Source organism: Oncorhynchus kisutch, linkage group LG22, assembly GCF_002021735.2.
Source record: "Oncorhynchus kisutch isolate 150728-3 linkage group LG22, Okis_V2, whole genome shotgun sequence".
Taxonomy (NCBI): domain Eukaryota; kingdom Metazoa; phylum Chordata; class Actinopteri; order Salmoniformes; family Salmonidae; genus Oncorhynchus; species Oncorhynchus kisutch.
The window spans coordinates 3,674,718-3,693,142 of NC_034195.2; the positions used below are offsets into that span (position 1 = coordinate 3,674,718).

The window sequence follows — 18,425 nt, forward strand, 5'->3', positions numbered from 1 at the left end:
TTATAAAAAATATTTTGCTCTGAGCAAATGTATTAGTATAAAATAATATCAATATAGTTTCTTGGAGCATACAATATACAGTAGCTCTTGTATTCGTATTGTTTATTTTATACAGTCTTTTATGCGCATCTTTATCAAGGGTGCCAATCATTTTGGACGTGTCTGTGTCCCCTTTGGGCCAGATGGGTCATGACAAAGGCCATCTGAAGTCTCCAAGCACATTACCTACCAGTGGAATAAGCTATGTACAACAGCGGAGGATGTTGAGAGGAGGACGGCTCATAAGAATGGCTGGAATGGAGTCAGACACATCAAACATGGGGGTTTTCATGTGGTTGATACCACTCCATTGACTCCATTCCAGTCTTTGTTATGAGCTGTTCTCCCCTCAGCATCCTCCACTGATGTACAACTTCTACAACCTCAGGCGGCTGAAGAAATTCTGCATGGCCCATGAAGACCCTCACGAATTTCTACAGATGCACCATTGCGAGCATTCTGTCGGGCTGCATCACCGCCTGGTACGGCAACTGCACATGGCTCTCCAGAGGGTGGTGTGGTCAGCCCAACGCATCACTGGGGGACACGCCGCCTGCCCTCCAGGAAATGTACAGCACTCGGTGTCAAAGGAAGGCCAAGATGCTCATCTAGGACCTCAGCCACCCGAGTCACAGTCTGTTCACTCTGCTACCTTCTGGCAGGCAGACACTGAAAAACAGCTTCTATCTCCTGGCCATCAGACTGTTGAACAGCCAATACTAGCCGGCTACCTGCCCAGTTCTCAGCCCTGCACCTTGAGACTAATGCCCCATGAATATAGAGTCATTGAATGCTGGCCACCTCATATTCTGTTTATAAACTGTTGTTTACTCACTGTGTATATACTGTGTTCTCGACATAACCCATCCTAATATACCTACTACTGTACATACCATTTTCTTTCCAAATTATACTGAACAACAATATTATTATTATTTATTTATTTCTACTTTTATTTAACCAGGCAAGTCAGTTAAGAACAAATTCTTATTTTCAATGACGGCCTGGGAACAGTGGGTTAACTGCCTGTTCAGGGGCAGAACGACAGATTTGTACCTTGTCAGCTCGGGGGATTGAACTCGCAACCTTCCGGTTACTAGTCCAACGCTCTAACCACTAGGCTACAAACATTTCAAAGATTTTACTGAGTTACAATTCATATAAGGAAATCATTCAATTAAATTAAACTACATTCATTAGGCCCTAATCTATGGATTTCAAATGACTGGGCAGCTAGGCCCACCCACTTGCCAGCCAGTCCCACCCACTGAGGAGCCAGGTCCAGCCAATCAGCATGAGTTTTTCCACACAAAATGGGCTTTATTACAGACAGAAATACTCCTCAGCACACCCCCTCATACGATCCTGCAGGATAACACCTACAAATCTGTGTACACGACCAATAAACTTTGATTCAATGTTTTGTATGATGGCAACTTGCCATCCTAGTCCAGTCCACCACAATTTTTGATAAGTCAAAAGTAAACCTTCCACCAATGCAAACCGCAGGCCTTAGCTGATGATTACCAGACGACTAAACATCACACCCACATGATCCCGTCCCCACTAGTGAGTCCCCTATACAAACCCGGTCCTCGCCAAGACTGCTTCGGCTATAAAGTCCAGTTGATGACATACTGGGTGTGGTCTGGTTAGAAAAGTCATATCCTTCATTACATTAGCCACAGTTGGGCACACTTGACAACTCGCGGGATGACATTGACGAGGACGTTGACTGAAATGGTGTAATAAAAAGCCAGGCCTAGACTCAGAACAACATCCTGACCCAGATGTAGAGATTTCAGATCCAGACCTCCAGGTAGCAGCCCATCCGTTGTGACATTCAGTTGGGACAGGAAGATATTCTCTCTGGGCCTACGGTCACCACTGCCTCCCCTGGTACTCCCCTGGTACTCCCCGGAGCACCCTCTCCTCGTCCTTACCCTTGCTATCACTATTGATATCACCAACCCTGCCACATCCCCCCCCTGCCTGCCACCACTCCCAACTTCCCTCTTCTCTCAAACCCCTTTGTTCTGCTATTCTTCCTAAAGGCTAGGGGGGCACCACAGGGTGTGGGCTTGGGAGGTTTAGGTTCTTTGATGCAGTTCTGGCAGTGCTAGCGTTGTGAGAAAGTGAGGAGACAGACTTGATGCAGTTCTGGCAATGCTAGCGTTGTGAGAAAGCGAGGAGACAGACTTGATGCAGTTCTGGCAGTGCTAGCGTTGGGAGAAAGCGAGGAGACAGACTTGATGCAGTTCTGGCAGTGCTAGCGTTGGGAGAAAGCGAGGAGACAGACTTGATGCAGTTCTGGCAGTGCTAGCGTTGGGAGAAAGCGAGGAGACAGACTTGATGCAGTTCTGGCAGTGCTAGCGTTGTGAGAAAGCGAGGAGACAGACTTGATGCAGTTCTGGCAGTGCTAGCGTTGTGAGAAAGCGAGGAGACAGACTTGATGCAGTTCTGGCAGTGCTAGCGTTGTGAGAAAGTGAGGGGCCAGACTTGATGCAGTTCTGGCAGTGCTAGCGTTGTGAGAAAGTGAGGAGACAGACTTGATGCAGTTCTGGCAGTGCTAGCGTTGTGAGAAAGTGAGGAGACAGACTTGATGCAGTTCTGGCAGTGCTAGCGTTGTGAGAAAGTGAGGAGACAGACTTGATGCAGTTCTGGCAATACTAGCGTTGTGAGAAAGCGAGGAGACAGACTTGATGCAGTTCTGGCAGTGCTAGCATTGGGAGAAAGTGAGGAGACAGACTTGATGCAGTTCTGGCAGTGCTAGCGTTGGGAGAAAGTGAGGAGACAGACTTGATGCAGTTCTGGCAGTGCTAGCATTGGGAGAAAGTGAGGAGACAGACTTGATGCAGTTCTGGCAGTGCTAGCGTTGGGAGAAAGCGAGGAGACAGACTTGATGCAGTTCTGGCAGTGCTAGCGTTGGGAGAAAGCGAGGAGACAGACTTGATGCAGTTCTGGCAGTGCTAGCGTTGGGAGAAAGCGAGGAGACAGACTTGATGCAGTTCTGGCAGTGCTAGCGTTGGGAGAAAGCGAGGAGACAGACTTGATGCAGTTCTGGCAGTGCTAGCGTTGTGAGAAAGCGAGGAGACAGACTTGATGCAGTTCTGGCAGTGCTAGCGTTGTGAGAAAGCGAGGAGACAGACTTGATGCAGTTCTGGCAGTGCTAGCGTTGTGAGAAAGCGAGGAGACAGACTTGATGCAGTTCTGGCAGTGCTAGCGTTGTGAGAAAGCGAGGAGCCAGACTTGATGCAGTTCTGGCAGTGCTAGCGTTGTGAGAAAGTGAGGAGACAGACTTGATGCAGTTCTGGCAGTGCTAGCGTTGTGAGAAAGTGAGGAGACAGACTTGATGCAGTTCTGGCAGTGCTAGCGTTGTGAGAAAGTGAGGATAAGACTTGATGCAGTTCTGGCAGTGCTAGCGTTGTGAGAAAGTGAGGAGACAGACTTGATGCAGTTCTGGCAGTGCTAGCGTTGTGAGAAAGCGAGGAGACAGACTTGATGCAGTTCTGGCAGTGCTAGCGTTGTGAGAAAGCGAGGAGACAGACTTGATGCAGTTCTGGCAGTGCTAGCGTTGTGAGAAAGTGAGGAGACAGACTTGATGCAGTTCTGGCAGTGCTAGCGTTGTGAGAAAGTGAGGAGACAGACTTGATGCAGTTCTGGCAGTGCTAGCGTTGTGAGAAAGTGAGGAGACAGACTTGATGCAGTTCTGGCAGTGCTAGCGTTGTGAGAAAGTGAGGAGACCGACTTGATGCAGTTCTGGCAGTGCTAGCGTTGTGAGAAAGTGAGGAGACAGACTTGATGCAGTTCTGGCAGTGCTAGCATTGGGAGAAAGCGAGGAGACAGACTTGATGCAGTTCTGGCAGTGCTAGCGTTGTGAGAAAGCGAGGAGACAGACTTGATGCAGTTCTGGCAGTGCTAGCGTTGTGAGAAAGTGAGGAGACAGACTTGATGCAGTTCTGGCAGTGCTAGCGTTATGAGAAAGTGAGGAGACCGACTTGATGCAGTTCTGGCAGTGCTAGCGTTGTGAGAAAGTGAGGAGACAGACTTGATGCAGTTCTGGCAGTGCTAGCGTTGGGAGAAAGCGAGGAGACAGACTTGATGCAGTTCTGGCAGTGCTAGCGTTGGGAGAAAGCGAGGAGACAGACTTGATGCAGTTCTGGCAGTGCTAGCGTTGGGAGAAAGCGAGGAGACAGACTTGATGCAGTTCTGGCAGTGCTAGCGTTGGGAGAAAGTGAGGAGACAGACTTGATGCAGTTCTGGCAGTGCTAGCGTTGTGAGAAAGCGAGGAGACAGACTTGCCGGAGACTTGAAATACAGCTACAGACGTTGTTCATTAACTGACATGAACATGACCCAAATGTCTATGTTCCCCTGAAAGTGTTTAATTCTGATAAACATTCTGATAAGCGAATTTAGAGGCTACAGTAGTCCAAATGGGACTTGAACCCACAACTTTGCGATTGTCAGTCAAACACCTAAGACATGACGTCAAGAGGTCTAAACATCTTCATGGGGTTGTTGATGTTATATGTTCCATACACCAGATACTTGTGCATCTTGAGACATACTGTAGGAGGAAGTCATTCACTGTAGTTCTGCTCGCTCTCGCCCCCCCCCCCTCCCCTCTCCTCCCCAGGGGCCTTTGTAGACGACACAGGGGCCTTTGTAGATGACACAAAAGGCCCCTAACCAACACATCGCCCAATCAGGAAGACATCTTTCGTAGGCCAAGCTCAATAAATCTGGCCTTGGATGTCCTCTCTGTTAGTGTGTGTCCAGACCTAGATTATACTGTGAAGCTCCTCTGATTTGAGAAAAAAAAACATATATGTATACACTTCCTTGAGACAGGGAAAAAAAATCACAGAATATTTTCAAGTATTTTGTGGATACATTTTAGTATAACTTGGCTGATATTGATTGATGGAGTCCCTGCAAAACACCGGGCTGAGACAGTCTTTGGGGGTTTGCCAGCTGAAAGTGTGTGTGTGTGTGTGTGTGTGTGTGTGTGTGTGTGTGTGTGTGTGTGTGTGTGTGTGTGTACACATGAAGGAGTGGACAGAGCATGGGGAGCCACTCTGATGGTTTTGAAGCTGAAGTTCTACATTCTACACTGCGGGTGGAAATCCTAGAAACAGGAAACATACCCTCAGAACAGCCTCAACTTGCCAGGGTATGGACTCTACAAGGTCTCGAACGCATTCCACAGGGATGCTGGCCCATGTTGACTCCAGTGCTTACCACAGTTGTGTCAAGTTGGCTGGATGGCCAAAACAATCCTTCTTTAACCTGTCTCCTCCCCTTCATCTACACTGATTGAAGTGGATTCAATGAGTGACATCAATAAGGGAGCATAGATTTTACCTGGTCAGTCTGTGTCATGGAAAGAGCAGGTGTCCCTAATGTTTTGGGAAAAATGCAGTTCCCTTTCCAAAAGGCACTATGTGTGTCTATGATGTGTGAAGTTCGTGACAAATGTCATTCTGACTTTGTAGATATTGAAAGTCAAGAAGTATCTTTCATTACGTGTACTGTTTCACTGTGAAGCCAAAGGCACATTTCCACATGCATTGTGTGGACTTCTCCCAGCCAGCCAGCCAGTCGGTCTCTCTCCTGAGTGACCTAGTCATTGTTTTTAAGCTGAAACAACATCCTGGCACCAAGTAGCCCACCCTGGCCTGGCCTGCGACACACCCTGATAACAGCACGGAAGAAACACAGGTCCTCTCAGCCAGTAATTACACTGGGATGTACAGGTAACTGCCAAAATAAAGGAAACACAGGTCCTCTCAGCCAGTAATTACACTGGGATGTACAGGTAACTGCCAAAATAAAGGAAACACAGGTCCTCTCAGCCAGTAATTACACTGGGATGTACAGGTAACTGCCAAAATAAAGGAAACACAGGTCCTCTCAGCCAGTAGTTACACTGGGATGTACAGGTAACTGCCAAAATAAAGGAAACACAGGTCCTCTCAGCCAGTAGTTACACTGGGATGTACAGGTAACTGCCAAAATAAAGGAAACACTTGAGTAAATGAGGGATACAAACAATATTGAAAACAGGTGCTTCCACACAGGTGTGGTTCTGAGTTAATTAAGCAATTGACATCCAGTCATGCTTAGGGTCTAAAAATGCCCAGTTGCCCATTATTTTGGCTACCATGGCTAGAAGAGATCTCAGATACCAGACACTTGTAGAACCTATGCCAAGGCACATTTAAGATGTTCTGGTGGCCCAATGGCCTATTAAGCCCCTTTTATGTTGACGTTTCCTCTATATTGGCAGTCACCTTTGACCTCTACCTCAAACAAAGGAGGAGAAGTGCCACCTGACATGGTCTAACAAACCAACGCTCGGACTCCTTCGTCTGGTTGAGGTGATGACACCGCTGCTAGGCGGTGCGCCTCCGGGAAACGTCTGTGGTGTTTCTATCAAACGAGTGTGTGGACATTCTCTCACCACGGATGGTCTCTGTCCCTGATTCAGACATCCAGTCGTGGCATCAGCCATGTCCGCTTCTCTCTGTGGGCTGTAAATGTTCATTAACCGGTAGCCAGACATCAATGGCTAATTGAAGTGAGCAACGAGGAAGTAAAAACTGCAGCTAAAACGGTAACTAACCCTGCAGGGAAATTTGGGACGATATCTCCATCCAAAGCCATGATAAGATGTACACGAGATAGCCTCTGTCTGTATTATACAGGACTTGAGCTTACATGTTTTTATTAACAGTCTCACCGTATGCCAGTCTGTTTCTGCCAGCGCTTTAGAGGGCGTTCAGGCGGACATTTTGTATCTGCCAAAAATGAATCGCACCCATTGTTATGCTATGCTAGTCATACGTTGAAGGATGATAGAGACGACACATTAAGTGATAGCATACCCATCTAGCACAAGCGCACCACAACAGCAATCACATTTGAACCATTTTACAACCCCAAAAACCATTTTATAATGGCCTTTCTACGATCACATTTACAACCTGTACGAGCATCATCGAACACTACGGCATTCTGAATCATTTGGTCTGTGGACTGTAACTGTGTAGCAGATAAGATAAGGGTTTTAGGAGAAAAGCCAGTTGTGTCACACCACGTCCCCCAGAGAGAGTTCAATGTCTGTTTGATGACTTCCATTTTCGGATACATTTGCCTCTGGATTTGTTTGCTGAGTTTCCTGGAGTCAGTGGCTGGCAGATGAGACAGAGAGATTGTTTTCCAATTACTGTTTAGCCAGTCACTACTTTGTACCAAAGTAGTCAATAAAAAGGAAAATCCCTTATTGGTAATTTAATTGAAGTTTTGAAAAGACAAGTATCTTCAGTGGATTAGCTAGTTGTTATCTAGGCTTGTCTTCTGTGTCGTTTTAGTCTCTTTTTTTGGGGTCATTTTTTGGGGGGTCATTTGTGTGTGTGTGTGTGTGTGCGTGCATGCAGCCCTTTGAGCGTCTGTGTACATGCGTGTGTGTGCATGTACCTGTGCTTTTTCATCCCATCCTACCTCCCACTCTAGTGTCCCACACCACCTACTGTATCGTGGCTCTGATCGGGATCTATGGAAATCAGCTGAGTGGTATTTGGCATCCCAGGCCAGCGGTGCTATAGTGTGCTTTGCTGTGTGGAGATGCCTATCTGGCCTTATTGTATAACAATCGGCACCACTTCACCCTGCTCAGGTTACTGCCCTAGCTGCAGCCGCACTCACGCAAAAAACGCTAGACAGGCAGCCCAGCAAACAGGGTGTGTGTGTGACACGTGTGTGTGTGTGTCGATACGGTCAGCAGTTGTGCACCACAGCACAATACCTGGTCCAAGACTGGTATGAGAGGTAACCACCACAGACCCACAGCGACAGAGTGCATGAAGCACGTTAATGGGACTGAAATACTGGCCAATTTTCCTTCTTTCATTGTAAAACAGTGAAGCCAATCGGTGGTTCACAAAGATCTTGGATACTGAGAGCTATGTTTATCCACATCTGAAGTGTCAATTTTATCATACCAACCATACACTACATCCCAGTTCAGGGGAAACGATGTAACCCGCCAACTTGTCGACTCTTTCGCTGTGCTAAACTCTCTCTTTATTTTTTTTTTCTCTCTCTCTCTCTCTCTCTCTCTCTCTCTCTCTCCAAAGTTTAAATAAGTTCTCTGTTAAGTTAGACCCCCCCCCCACACACACACACACACTCTCTCTCTCTCCTCTCTCCCCTCTCTCCCCGTCTCTCTCTCTCTCTCTCTGTCTCTCTCTGTCTCTCCCCGTCTCTCTCTCTCTCTCTCTCTCCTGGCACAGCGCCAGTTTCCTCATCCTTAAAGGAGAACTCATCCTGACCTCACCCAAAAAAGGAAAACGGCTTTTACATTGCGCATCCCAACGTCCGGGCCGTAGCTCCTTCATAGGCCACCAGTGATAGAGGGAGCGATTAGGCATCTGCTGACAATAAGAGCTTTGAATCAGTCAGTCAGTCAGAGAAGCTGGTCTCTCATTCACATGGGGCTATAGCCCTGGGTCTCTTTGTCAGGCGTTATAGACATGCAGAGGAGTCAGAGGCCTGTTCAGAAGGCAACATGTTTGGGGCTGTTAATTTGGAAGTGGCCTGTATGGATTCTGATAGGGGATAGAGGGAGTGGGCTGTGCAGCATTCCACTAAAGCACACTTGATATGACCAGTTGTGTGACAGCCGTACTTTTGACCCGCGATGGACACAGGCGCCTCTGTGCTGTTTGAGATCAGGCTTAATAAGTCCTGATTTCCAAAAGTCAGCATAGGTGAAGGATAAGATGTCAGTTCTATGTTGCGCATTGGAGGCTCCTCAGAGGAGGAAGGGGAGGACCATCCTCCTTAGTGAATTTCATAAAAATAAACATTTTAAAACTTGAAAAAGTAATCCTTTTAAAATAAAACTATTCTAAATATATTCACGTTACCAAAGAATTGATTAAAACACACTGTTTTTCAATGAAGGCCTATATTAGCCTCAACCGCACTCTGTAGGATAGCACCATGGTGTAGCTGGAGGACAGCTAGCTTCCGTCCTCCTCTTGGTACGTTGACTTCAATACAAACCTAGGAGGCTCTTGGTTCCCACCCCCTTCCATGGAGTTACACAGTAATTATGACAACTTCCGGAGGACATCCTCCAACCTATCAGAGCTCTTGCAGCATGAACTGACATGTTGTCCACCCAATCAAAGGATCAGCGAATGAATCTGGTACTGAAAGCATAAGCTACAGCTAGCTAGAACTGCAGTGCATAAAATATGGTGAGTAGTTGACTCAAAGACAATAATTGAAAAGTTTTCAACAAATGTATTTCTTCAAAAATGAAGGAGAAGCAAGAGAGAGATTTAGTCCTTTTTTTTCACTTTCAGTTTCACTTACTTAGCTAGCAAATGCAGCTGATTAGTTGAGTTACTCAAACACTCTGCTCAAACAGAGGGATGCTATGTTAGCTAGCTGACTAACCAACACAACACTGGAACTCTTCCAAGTCAAGGTAAGCTTTGGCTTTTATTAATTTATTGCCACCGGGGCACCGCCAGTGTAACTGCTTACTGACTATACAAATTAACATTACTGCATGATTGTAGCGGGATTAGTAACGCATTAGTTCTATTAGTTATGTTGACTAGGATTTAGCTAGCAAACACTCTGCTCAAACAGAGGGATGCTATGTTAGCTAGTTGACTAACCAACACAACACTGGAACTCTTCCAAGTCAAGGTAAGCTTTTGCTTTTATTAATTTGGCCCGCCAGTGTAACTGCTTCCTGACTGTACAAATTAACGTTACTGCATGATTGTAGCGGGATTAGTAACGCATTAGTTCTATTAGTTATGTTGACTAGGATTTTACTTTAGCTAATATGGGGACAATGATGTAGGTTGTGTGTAGCGGTTATGATATGGTTTGGCTTGGAAAGGTTTTTTCGCCTGGTCACATACAGCTGATGTGTTGTTCATTGAAGGGAAAAGGTTCGAACAAAGGGAAAAGGTGAGAGGGAAAGCGACGTGGCTGCTATGAAAGTGAACTGTGTTTATGCGTGCTCAGGGGTGTATTCATTCCACCGATTCTGTTGAAAGAAGTTTGTTAAACGAAAGCAAACGAGGCAAACGGGGATAAAAAAATACCTGAATTTGTCCAATAGAAACTCTCGTTTGCAACTGTTGGACTAATGATTAGATAAGCTAGATGCAGGCAAGAGTGTGCACAACGGTATTGAATGTGTCACTGTCTGTCCATGTGTCACGGTCTGTCATCTCAATTTTTTTCTCTCGACCTGTGTGCACCTAAGTTGTAAACTTTAATTCACAGGCTAGGTTGTAGCAACCTCATGATGGTTATAGGGAACATTTGAGTATCATGTAGTAGCCTAAACCTATCGATGTTACATTGAACTGGGTGAATGGAATATGAATGATAGTCATCCAACATGCTGTAACAGAAATAAGGCCATGCTCATGAAACAAATAATTGTTTTCCCTCATAATAAACGTCACTGACCACCACCAATGTTGCACCAAACACGACTTCAAAGTGCTGTGATTGTGTTCGTGTAAATGGAAAGAGGAATTCAACAGAGGTATTGTGTCACAATTTTGATTAGGGAACAAAGTAAAGCCTTTACTCAAAATTATTCTGTCCCCATCTAACCCGTGTGTGTGTGTGTGTGTGTGTGTGTGTGTGTGTGTGTGTGTCCATGCTTTTTATTCCAGGAAAACACCCCTAAATGTAGATGTGACTGCAACTTGTACACAGCTGCGTACGTAACTATAAAAGGGGACGGGAGAAAAGGACTTCCTTGTTCCCGAGATGGACCCACTGATAGCAACGTCACAATTTTCCCATCAAAAATGAGTTCACGGGCAGAGAAGTCATTTCGCACACACACAGACGAGAGTAATCATTCCATGATAAACTCATGCAAAGCAATGTACTTTTCCTGGGTCTTTAATTGCCGGGTCTCGCTCTCCGAACTGTAGCTGCTATCTCACCACCCACATTGTAGTTAACAGGGCTTTTTGATCTCAGAGGCCATGTCGATGCTGCCGTCTGAAATCCTTTCATGTGTAATAAATCACATACAAATTTCCCTGTTACGAAATAAATAGGGATGTGACAGTCTATTATGATGCTGTCTTTTTGCTTGTGTGGGTGCTGGAGGTGGCATTCAATGCAAATAAACACATTTGGAAGATTGACTGTCGATATTTAGCTCCCTGTTTTTATGTCAACTTCTCGCCTGCTTTTAGTACACACGCTGAGTATACGAAACATGAAGAACTTGTCAGGGCACGGACTCTACAAGGTGTCGAAAGTGTTCCACAGGGATGCTGACCCATGAATACTCCAATGCTTCCCACAGTCGTGTCAAGTTGGCTCGATGTCCCTTTGGGTGGTGGACCATTCTTGATACACACAGGAAACAGTTGAGCATGAAAAACCCAGCAGCGTCGCAGTTCTTGACACAAAAAGGTGTGCCTGGCACCTACTACCGTACCTCATTCAAAGGCACTTAAACCTTTCGTCTTGCCCATTCACCTTCTGGATGGCACAATCCATGTCTCAACTGTCTCAAGGCTTAAAAATCCTTTATTAACCTGTCTCCTCCTCCTTCATCTACACTGATTGAAGTCGATGTAACAAGTGACATCAATAAGGGATCATGGCTTTCACCTGGTTAGTCTGTCATGGAAAGAGCAGGTGTTCTTAATGTTTTGTAAACTCAGAATTCTGCATTTCAATATGAAAACAGTCTCTCCCGCTCATCTATTATTTCAAAAACACAAAACCCAAAGACCCTATGGGCCAATGGGGAAACTGGATGCTCTTCAGATCCAATGTTAACATATCAATTCCATCACTCGCTCAGATTTTTACATGTCCTTCCATTGGACACCTAGAGGGGAGCGAGGGCTCCTGACCCATGCTCCCCAACCAACCTGACAGAGCTTGAGAGAATCTGCAGAGAAGAATATGAGAAGCTCCCCAAATACAGGCGTGGCAAGCTTGTAGCATCATACCCAAGAAGACTCGAGGCTGTAATCAGGTGCTTCAACAAAGTACTGAATAAAGGGTCTGAATACTTATATAAATGTCATTTTATTTTTTATAAATGTGCAAAAATTGTGAACAACCTGTTTTTGTATTGTCATTATGGGGTATTGTGTGTAGATTGATGAGGGGGGGGGGGATTATTTAATCAATTTTAGAATAAGGCTGTAACGTAACAAAATGTGGTAAAAGTCAATGGGTCTGAGTACTTTCACCCTTGGGAAACAGTAGATGAGAGGGGGCACAGAGAAGGAAGGGGAAGGATGAGAAAGCAGTGATGTAGTCAGTATGGGGGGAGAACATTACATACATAGTGGGCGAGAAAGAGAGAAAGAGAAAAGGCAAAAGAACAAAAACAGGAACGAGATCATGTAAAATACTTTCAAGTGCCTTTTCCCTATTGACCTTTTGACCCCTGGGTCCTTTGAGCTGTGAAACACAAAGGTGCCCTCCTCTGAAATGGGTCTTATCTAATCGGTCCCCTACCCACCATCATCATCACCATAATCTCTCCCTTTGGTGGCACTGCCAGCCACTGTTCAATCATGCACGCACACATTCTCACAACCATGGTTATCAGTACCCGAGAGCTATCAATAGGAACTCGCTCTCAACCACATACAAATCCTAATCTCAAAGCCTTCCACGGTCCCCCAGGGGCCAGCCTAGAACAAACTGAGGTTTATTCGAAAAATGGCTGCGATAGTAGCGTCTATTTCTCACAGCTTTTCTCTATTTCAAACAGTTGACCGTAAAAAGATCTGAGGTTAACAGTAGAGCGAAACGTGGAGGTTTATGAAGTAATATCAGTGAAGAATTCTGTTAAATATTTTGTATTTTTTGAAATAAAGGTTACATTTTCTCTAAATCCAATATGGCCAATCCTTCTTCCCACTATCCACTTCAGAGGACGACTTTGATATTCAAAGTCGAACATGGGATCATTATACGGTTTTACTTCAATCTTTCCACCCAGGCTAGGTCACCCTTCTCAGCCCTCCCATTTCCCCATTTTTCTGCTGATTTGGTTATATATGAATTCAACTAATTAGCAAAAATCTCTGAAGCTGGAGACTCATATCTCCCTCACTAGCTTTAAGCACCAGCTGTCAGAGCAGCTCACAGATCACTGCACCTGTACATAGCCCATCTATCTACCTACCTCATCCCCATACAGTATTTATTTATTTATCTTGCTCCTTTGCACCCCAGTATCTCTACCTGCACATTCATCTTCTGTACCTATCTGTCGAACTGCTTTGCTTTATCTTGGCCAGGTCGCAGTTGCAAATGAGAACTTGTTCTCAACGAGCCTACCTGGTTAAATAAAGGTGTTCTCAACGAGCCTACCTGGTTAAATAAAGGTGAAATCAAATAAATCAAATACAATTAGCATAATGCTTAAATTGAACATCCCTTGTGATATTTACCCTTTAACGATAGTGCAGTTCACCTCAGAGGCCGGACTGTCTCTTCTACCTGTGTTATATTAACAGGATTAAAAATCCGTTTTGCATATGTACCATGACCTCTTCTCATCACGATCACTGTGTGTACTCTTCATAGAAGTTGGCAAGGTGATAAGGCATCGCCTTACCACACCACTACATCACCACTTCCTCATCACCCTTAAATGGCCCCGTTTAAAATGTTTTAATTTGAAATGTAACTTTTATTGAACTAGGCAAGTCCGTTAAGAACAAATTCTTATTTACAATGACGGCCTACTCCGGCCAAACCCGGACGATGCTGGGCCAATCGGGCGCCGCCCTATGGGACTCCCGATCACAGCTGGTTGTGATACAGCCTGGATTCGAAACAGGGTGCCTGTAGTGACGCCTCAAGTACTGAGACGCAGTGCCTTAGACCGCTGCGCCACTCGGGAACCCCTTAGGCTGGGTGGACACGCCAAACCAAAGCTTCTCACTGTTTGGGGCACTTTTCATAAGCACAGCTCTTCCAGCAAAACCCTTCAAATCTACTACCATTGGAATAACATATGTATTTAACTTGTAACAAGCAAGTCAGCACATGCCGTTTGTATTTAACTTGTAACAAGCAAGTCAGCACATGCCGTTTGTATTTAACTTGTAACAAGCAAGTCAGCACATGCCGTTTGTATTTAACTTATAACAAGCAAGTCAGCGCATGCCGTTTGTATTTAACTTGTAACAAGCAAGTCAGCGCATGCCGTTTGTATTTAACTTGTAACAAGCAAGTCAGCACATGCCGTTTGTATTTAACTTGTAACAAGCAAGTCAGCACATGCCTTTTGTATTTAACTTGTAACAAGCAAGTCAGCACATGCCGTTTGTATTTAACTTGTAACAAGCAAGTCAGCACATGCCGTTTGTATTTAACTTGTAACAAGCAAGTCAGCACATGTCGTTTGTATTGTAACAAGCAAGTCAGCGCATGCCGTTTGTATTTAACTTGTAACAAGCAAGTCAGCACATGCCGTTTGTATTTAACTTGTAACAAGCAAGTCAGCACATGTCGTTTGTATTGTAACAAGCAAGTCAGCGCATGCCGTTTGTGGAGTACTTTTGATTCACTTTTCAATATTATGTTATTTATTTATTATTCGATAAATCATATAGTAGATTTAAGATTACGGATGTATAGGGTTGCCCTGAGCTCTCTCTCTCTCAGCCTGAAGTCTTACTCCTGTAGCCTACACGTTATACAGTGGGGCAATAAAGTATTTAGTCAGCCACCAATTGTGCAAGTTCTCCCACTTAAAAAGATGAGAGAGGCCTGTAATTTTCATCATAGGTACACTTCAACTATGGCAGACAAAATTAGAAAAAAAATCCAGAAAATCACATTGTAGGATTTTTAATGAATTTATTTGCAAATTATGGTGGAAAATCAGTATTTAAGAACATGCACAATTGGTGGCTGAATAAATACTTTATTGCCCCACTGTATATGAGGACCCACGTCCAAAACAGCATGATCATGTCAGGATACAAGCACAGCCCTCTCAAGTACTCACTCACCTACACACAGACACACACACACACACACAGTCCTCATTCAATTCCTGACCCCTTTGTGTGGGACTCACACGTCTTCACATGCCATTCTCACTCTCCCTCTCCAGAAAGATCAGTTGGAGAGCGGTAGACCTAGTTTATAGTCAAATAGTGGATAAGCACAGGTTAAATGGCTAATGGGCTCCAGCAACTACAGTGCCTTGCAAAAGTATTCCTTGGATTGTGTTACAACGTGGGATTAATCACATTAATTAGGATTGTGTTACAACGTGGGATTAATCACATTAATTAGGATTGTGTTTAATCACGTTAATTAGGATTGTGTTACAACGAGGGATTAATCACATTAATTAGGATTGTGTTTAATCACATTCATTAGGATTGTGTTACAATGAGGGATTAATCACATTAATTAGGATTGTGTTTAATCACATTAATTAGGATTGTGTTACAACGAGGGATTAATCACATTAATTAGGATTGTGTTTAATCACATTCATTAGGATTGTGTTACAACGAGGGATTAATCACATTCTTTAGGATTGTGTTACAACGAGGGATTAATCACATTAATTAGGATTGTGTTACAACGTGGGATTAATTGAATTGTAATTTTTTTGTCAACAATCTACACAAGATACTCTGTCAAAGTGGAAGAAAAATTATATATTTTTTAAAGATGAATAGAAATTCAATAACAAAAATATTGTCATTGCATAACTATTCAACTCCCCAAGTCAATACATGTTAAAAACACCTTTGGCATCGATTACAGCTGTGAGTTTTGGGTAAGTCTATAAGAGCTATGCACACCTGGATTGTGCAATATTTCCCCATTATTATTTTCAAAATTCTTCAAGCCCTGTCATTTTTCTTTATTACGGATGTCCTCATGGTAACATCCCTGAGCAGTTTTATTCCGGTCCTGCAGCTCAGTTCAGAAGAATAACTATCTTTGAAGTGTCTGGGTGGTTTAATATATGCATAATCCACAGCATAATTATTAACTTGACCATACTTAAAGAGATATTTAATGATTTGTTATTGTTACCCATTCACCAATCACTGCCCTTCATTTTGAGGCTTTCGAAAAGATCCCTGGTCTTTGTAATTGAATTAAAAATATACATATATATTTCACCTTTATTTAACCAGGTAGGCCAGTTGAGAACAAGTTCTCATTTACAACTGCAACCTGGCCAAGATAAAGCAAAGCAGTGCGACAAAAAGAACACAGAGTTACACATGGAGTAAACAAAAGTACAGTCAATAACACAATAGAAAAACTATATACAGTGTGTGCAAATGTAGTAAGGAGGTAAGGCAATAAATAGGTCATAGTAGCGAAGTAATTACAATTTAGCAAGTTAACACTGAAGTGATAGATGTGCAGATGATGATGTGCAAGTAGAAATACTGGTGTGCAAAGGAGCAAGTAAATAAAAACAATATGGGGATGAGGTAGGTAGTTGGGTGGGCTATTTACAGATGGGTGCTTAAAATGTAATACTTACAGATGGTGTATGTATGGGGGACAGCGGAGGGGTTAGTCATTCAAAAATCATATCAACCCCTATTATTCCACACTGAGTGAGTCCATGTAACTTATTATGTGATTTGTAAAGCAACATTTGATTCCTGACCTAATTTAGGGTTGCCTAAACAAAGTGGCTGAGTGCTTATGCAGCAACAACTATATTCTAATATTATTATTTATCTAAAGAAAAATGTAATAAATATTCTTCCACTTTGACATTAGAGTATTTTGTGTAGATTGTAAACAATTATAACTATTTAAATCCCGCTTTGAAAACCAATACAACATGAAGAAATGCAAGGGGTCTGACGACTTTTACAAGCACTGTTTGTGCAAAAGCATGTTTAATGTTGTGTTTGTGTATATTGTGCCCTATTCCTTGCGAATTAAGTCTCTGTTGGTATTGTTGGTGTTTGTATGAATATGACGTTCTACTATTACAGATGGGTCTGTAGTACCTAATCTAGTAGCTGGCAATACGCTTGTTGTGTAGCCTATTGTACATGTGGAGTCTAGTAGCTGGCAATACGCTTGTTGTGTAGCCTATTGTACATGTGGAGTCTAGTAGCTGGCAATACGCTTGTTGTGTAGCCTATTGTACATGTGGAGTCTAGTAGCTGGCAATACGCTTGTTGTGTAGCCTATTGTACATGTGGAGTCCATTGAAAGACCCTTTAACAAAAGACATATGAATAAATATCTTATTATTTAATATATTATGCCTAAATATAAAATACTGAATCCCAGAGTGGCATTTTTGCATTTACTGTATGAAATAATTGTCAAAAAAATGTGAGGGTATTGGAGAGAGATTAACACATTCTCGCACATCCAACTGAATGCAGACAATCCTGGGCCCCCATGCGAATAAATAGCTTAATATTGTTGAAACGTAAAGGTCAATGTATTAATTACTTAGTGACATGAATTGATTACAGTCCTAATTCCAACAATACCGTATTCATTGCACAATGGAAGCACTGTCATAAACGGAATACATTCTGTAACCTTTCAAATTGAATGGATTTGACAGAAGAAAAAAAATTGAAAAAAATAAGATGTTCCATTATTATTATTATTCAATGACTTTACAAACTCATGTTTACAGACTCTCTATACAGACTGACAGTGATGGGCCTAAGTCTTACACGCTGCAGCCGCTTGCTGGCAAAAGAACATAACTTTACCTGACGCGACAGGTGCAATGTTCAGCATCGTCACTTATGACACAATATTGTGTCTTTTCTATAGAAACAACAAGACCGTAAAACCTCTCCAAGTTGTGTTTATGTTGTCAAATATAAATCAATCACTTACTTTGAGAAACAGATATAGGACGACAGACGTCCTGAGAAGAACACCGAAGCTGGACATTCGGCTCATGGCGCCAAGCATCTGGGAGAAACTTCACAAGCGTTTCTGGCTGCTGTGCGCTTGCAATTCCAAACGTAACTTTTTTTTCGACTTTTGATTTTTATAGACGCGTAGTTTAGCCGTGTCGCTGGTGTGGTCTTGTAAACTGTTGCGTTGGCTCCGGTCGCCAAATGAGTGGTGGTGTTAATAGGAAGAAGTTACTTTTCTGTGTCCCCTTTTGCGGGGTGGAGCGGTGGCCTCTGGCGTCACTTTCAGAAGTTATAGCTGTGTGCATGCCTGTGCAGTCAGCTTGGCTATGCGCCTCCTCCTCTCCTTCACTTTCTGGCAATGGTCTCTGTGGTCATTTAATCAATGCTGTTGCTAAAGTTACCGGGTCCTCTTCCTCCGCGAGGACTTCGGGGAGGAAGTCTTTTCAT

The 18,425-nt window shown here is 43.6% G+C and overlaps 1 protein-coding gene and 1 long non-coding RNA gene across 2 annotated transcripts in view; one reads left to right on the forward strand and one right to left on the reverse strand.

The window, feature by feature from the left end:
- Positions 1-11,242, forward strand: part of LOC116356276 (uncharacterized) — a 33,865-nt gene extending 22,623 nt beyond the window's left edge. The window contains exon 3 of the long non-coding RNA XR_004204767.1: positions 10,761-11,242. This is a non-coding gene — a long non-coding RNA (uncharacterized LOC116356276). The remainder of the gene's footprint in view (positions 1-10,760) is intronic.
- The window catches only part of ptprja (protein tyrosine phosphatase receptor type Ja), a 75,748-nt gene extending 57,526 nt beyond the window's left edge, over positions 1-18,222 (reverse strand). Inside the window, exon 1 of the mRNA XM_031801115.1 lies at positions 17,953-18,222. Within this exon, the coding sequence (XP_031656975.1) occupies positions 17,953-18,030 (78 nt within the window). The 5' untranslated portion in view covers positions 18,031-18,222. The remainder of the gene's footprint in view (positions 1-17,952) is intronic.
- Positions 18,223-18,425: the final 203 nt, after the last annotated feature.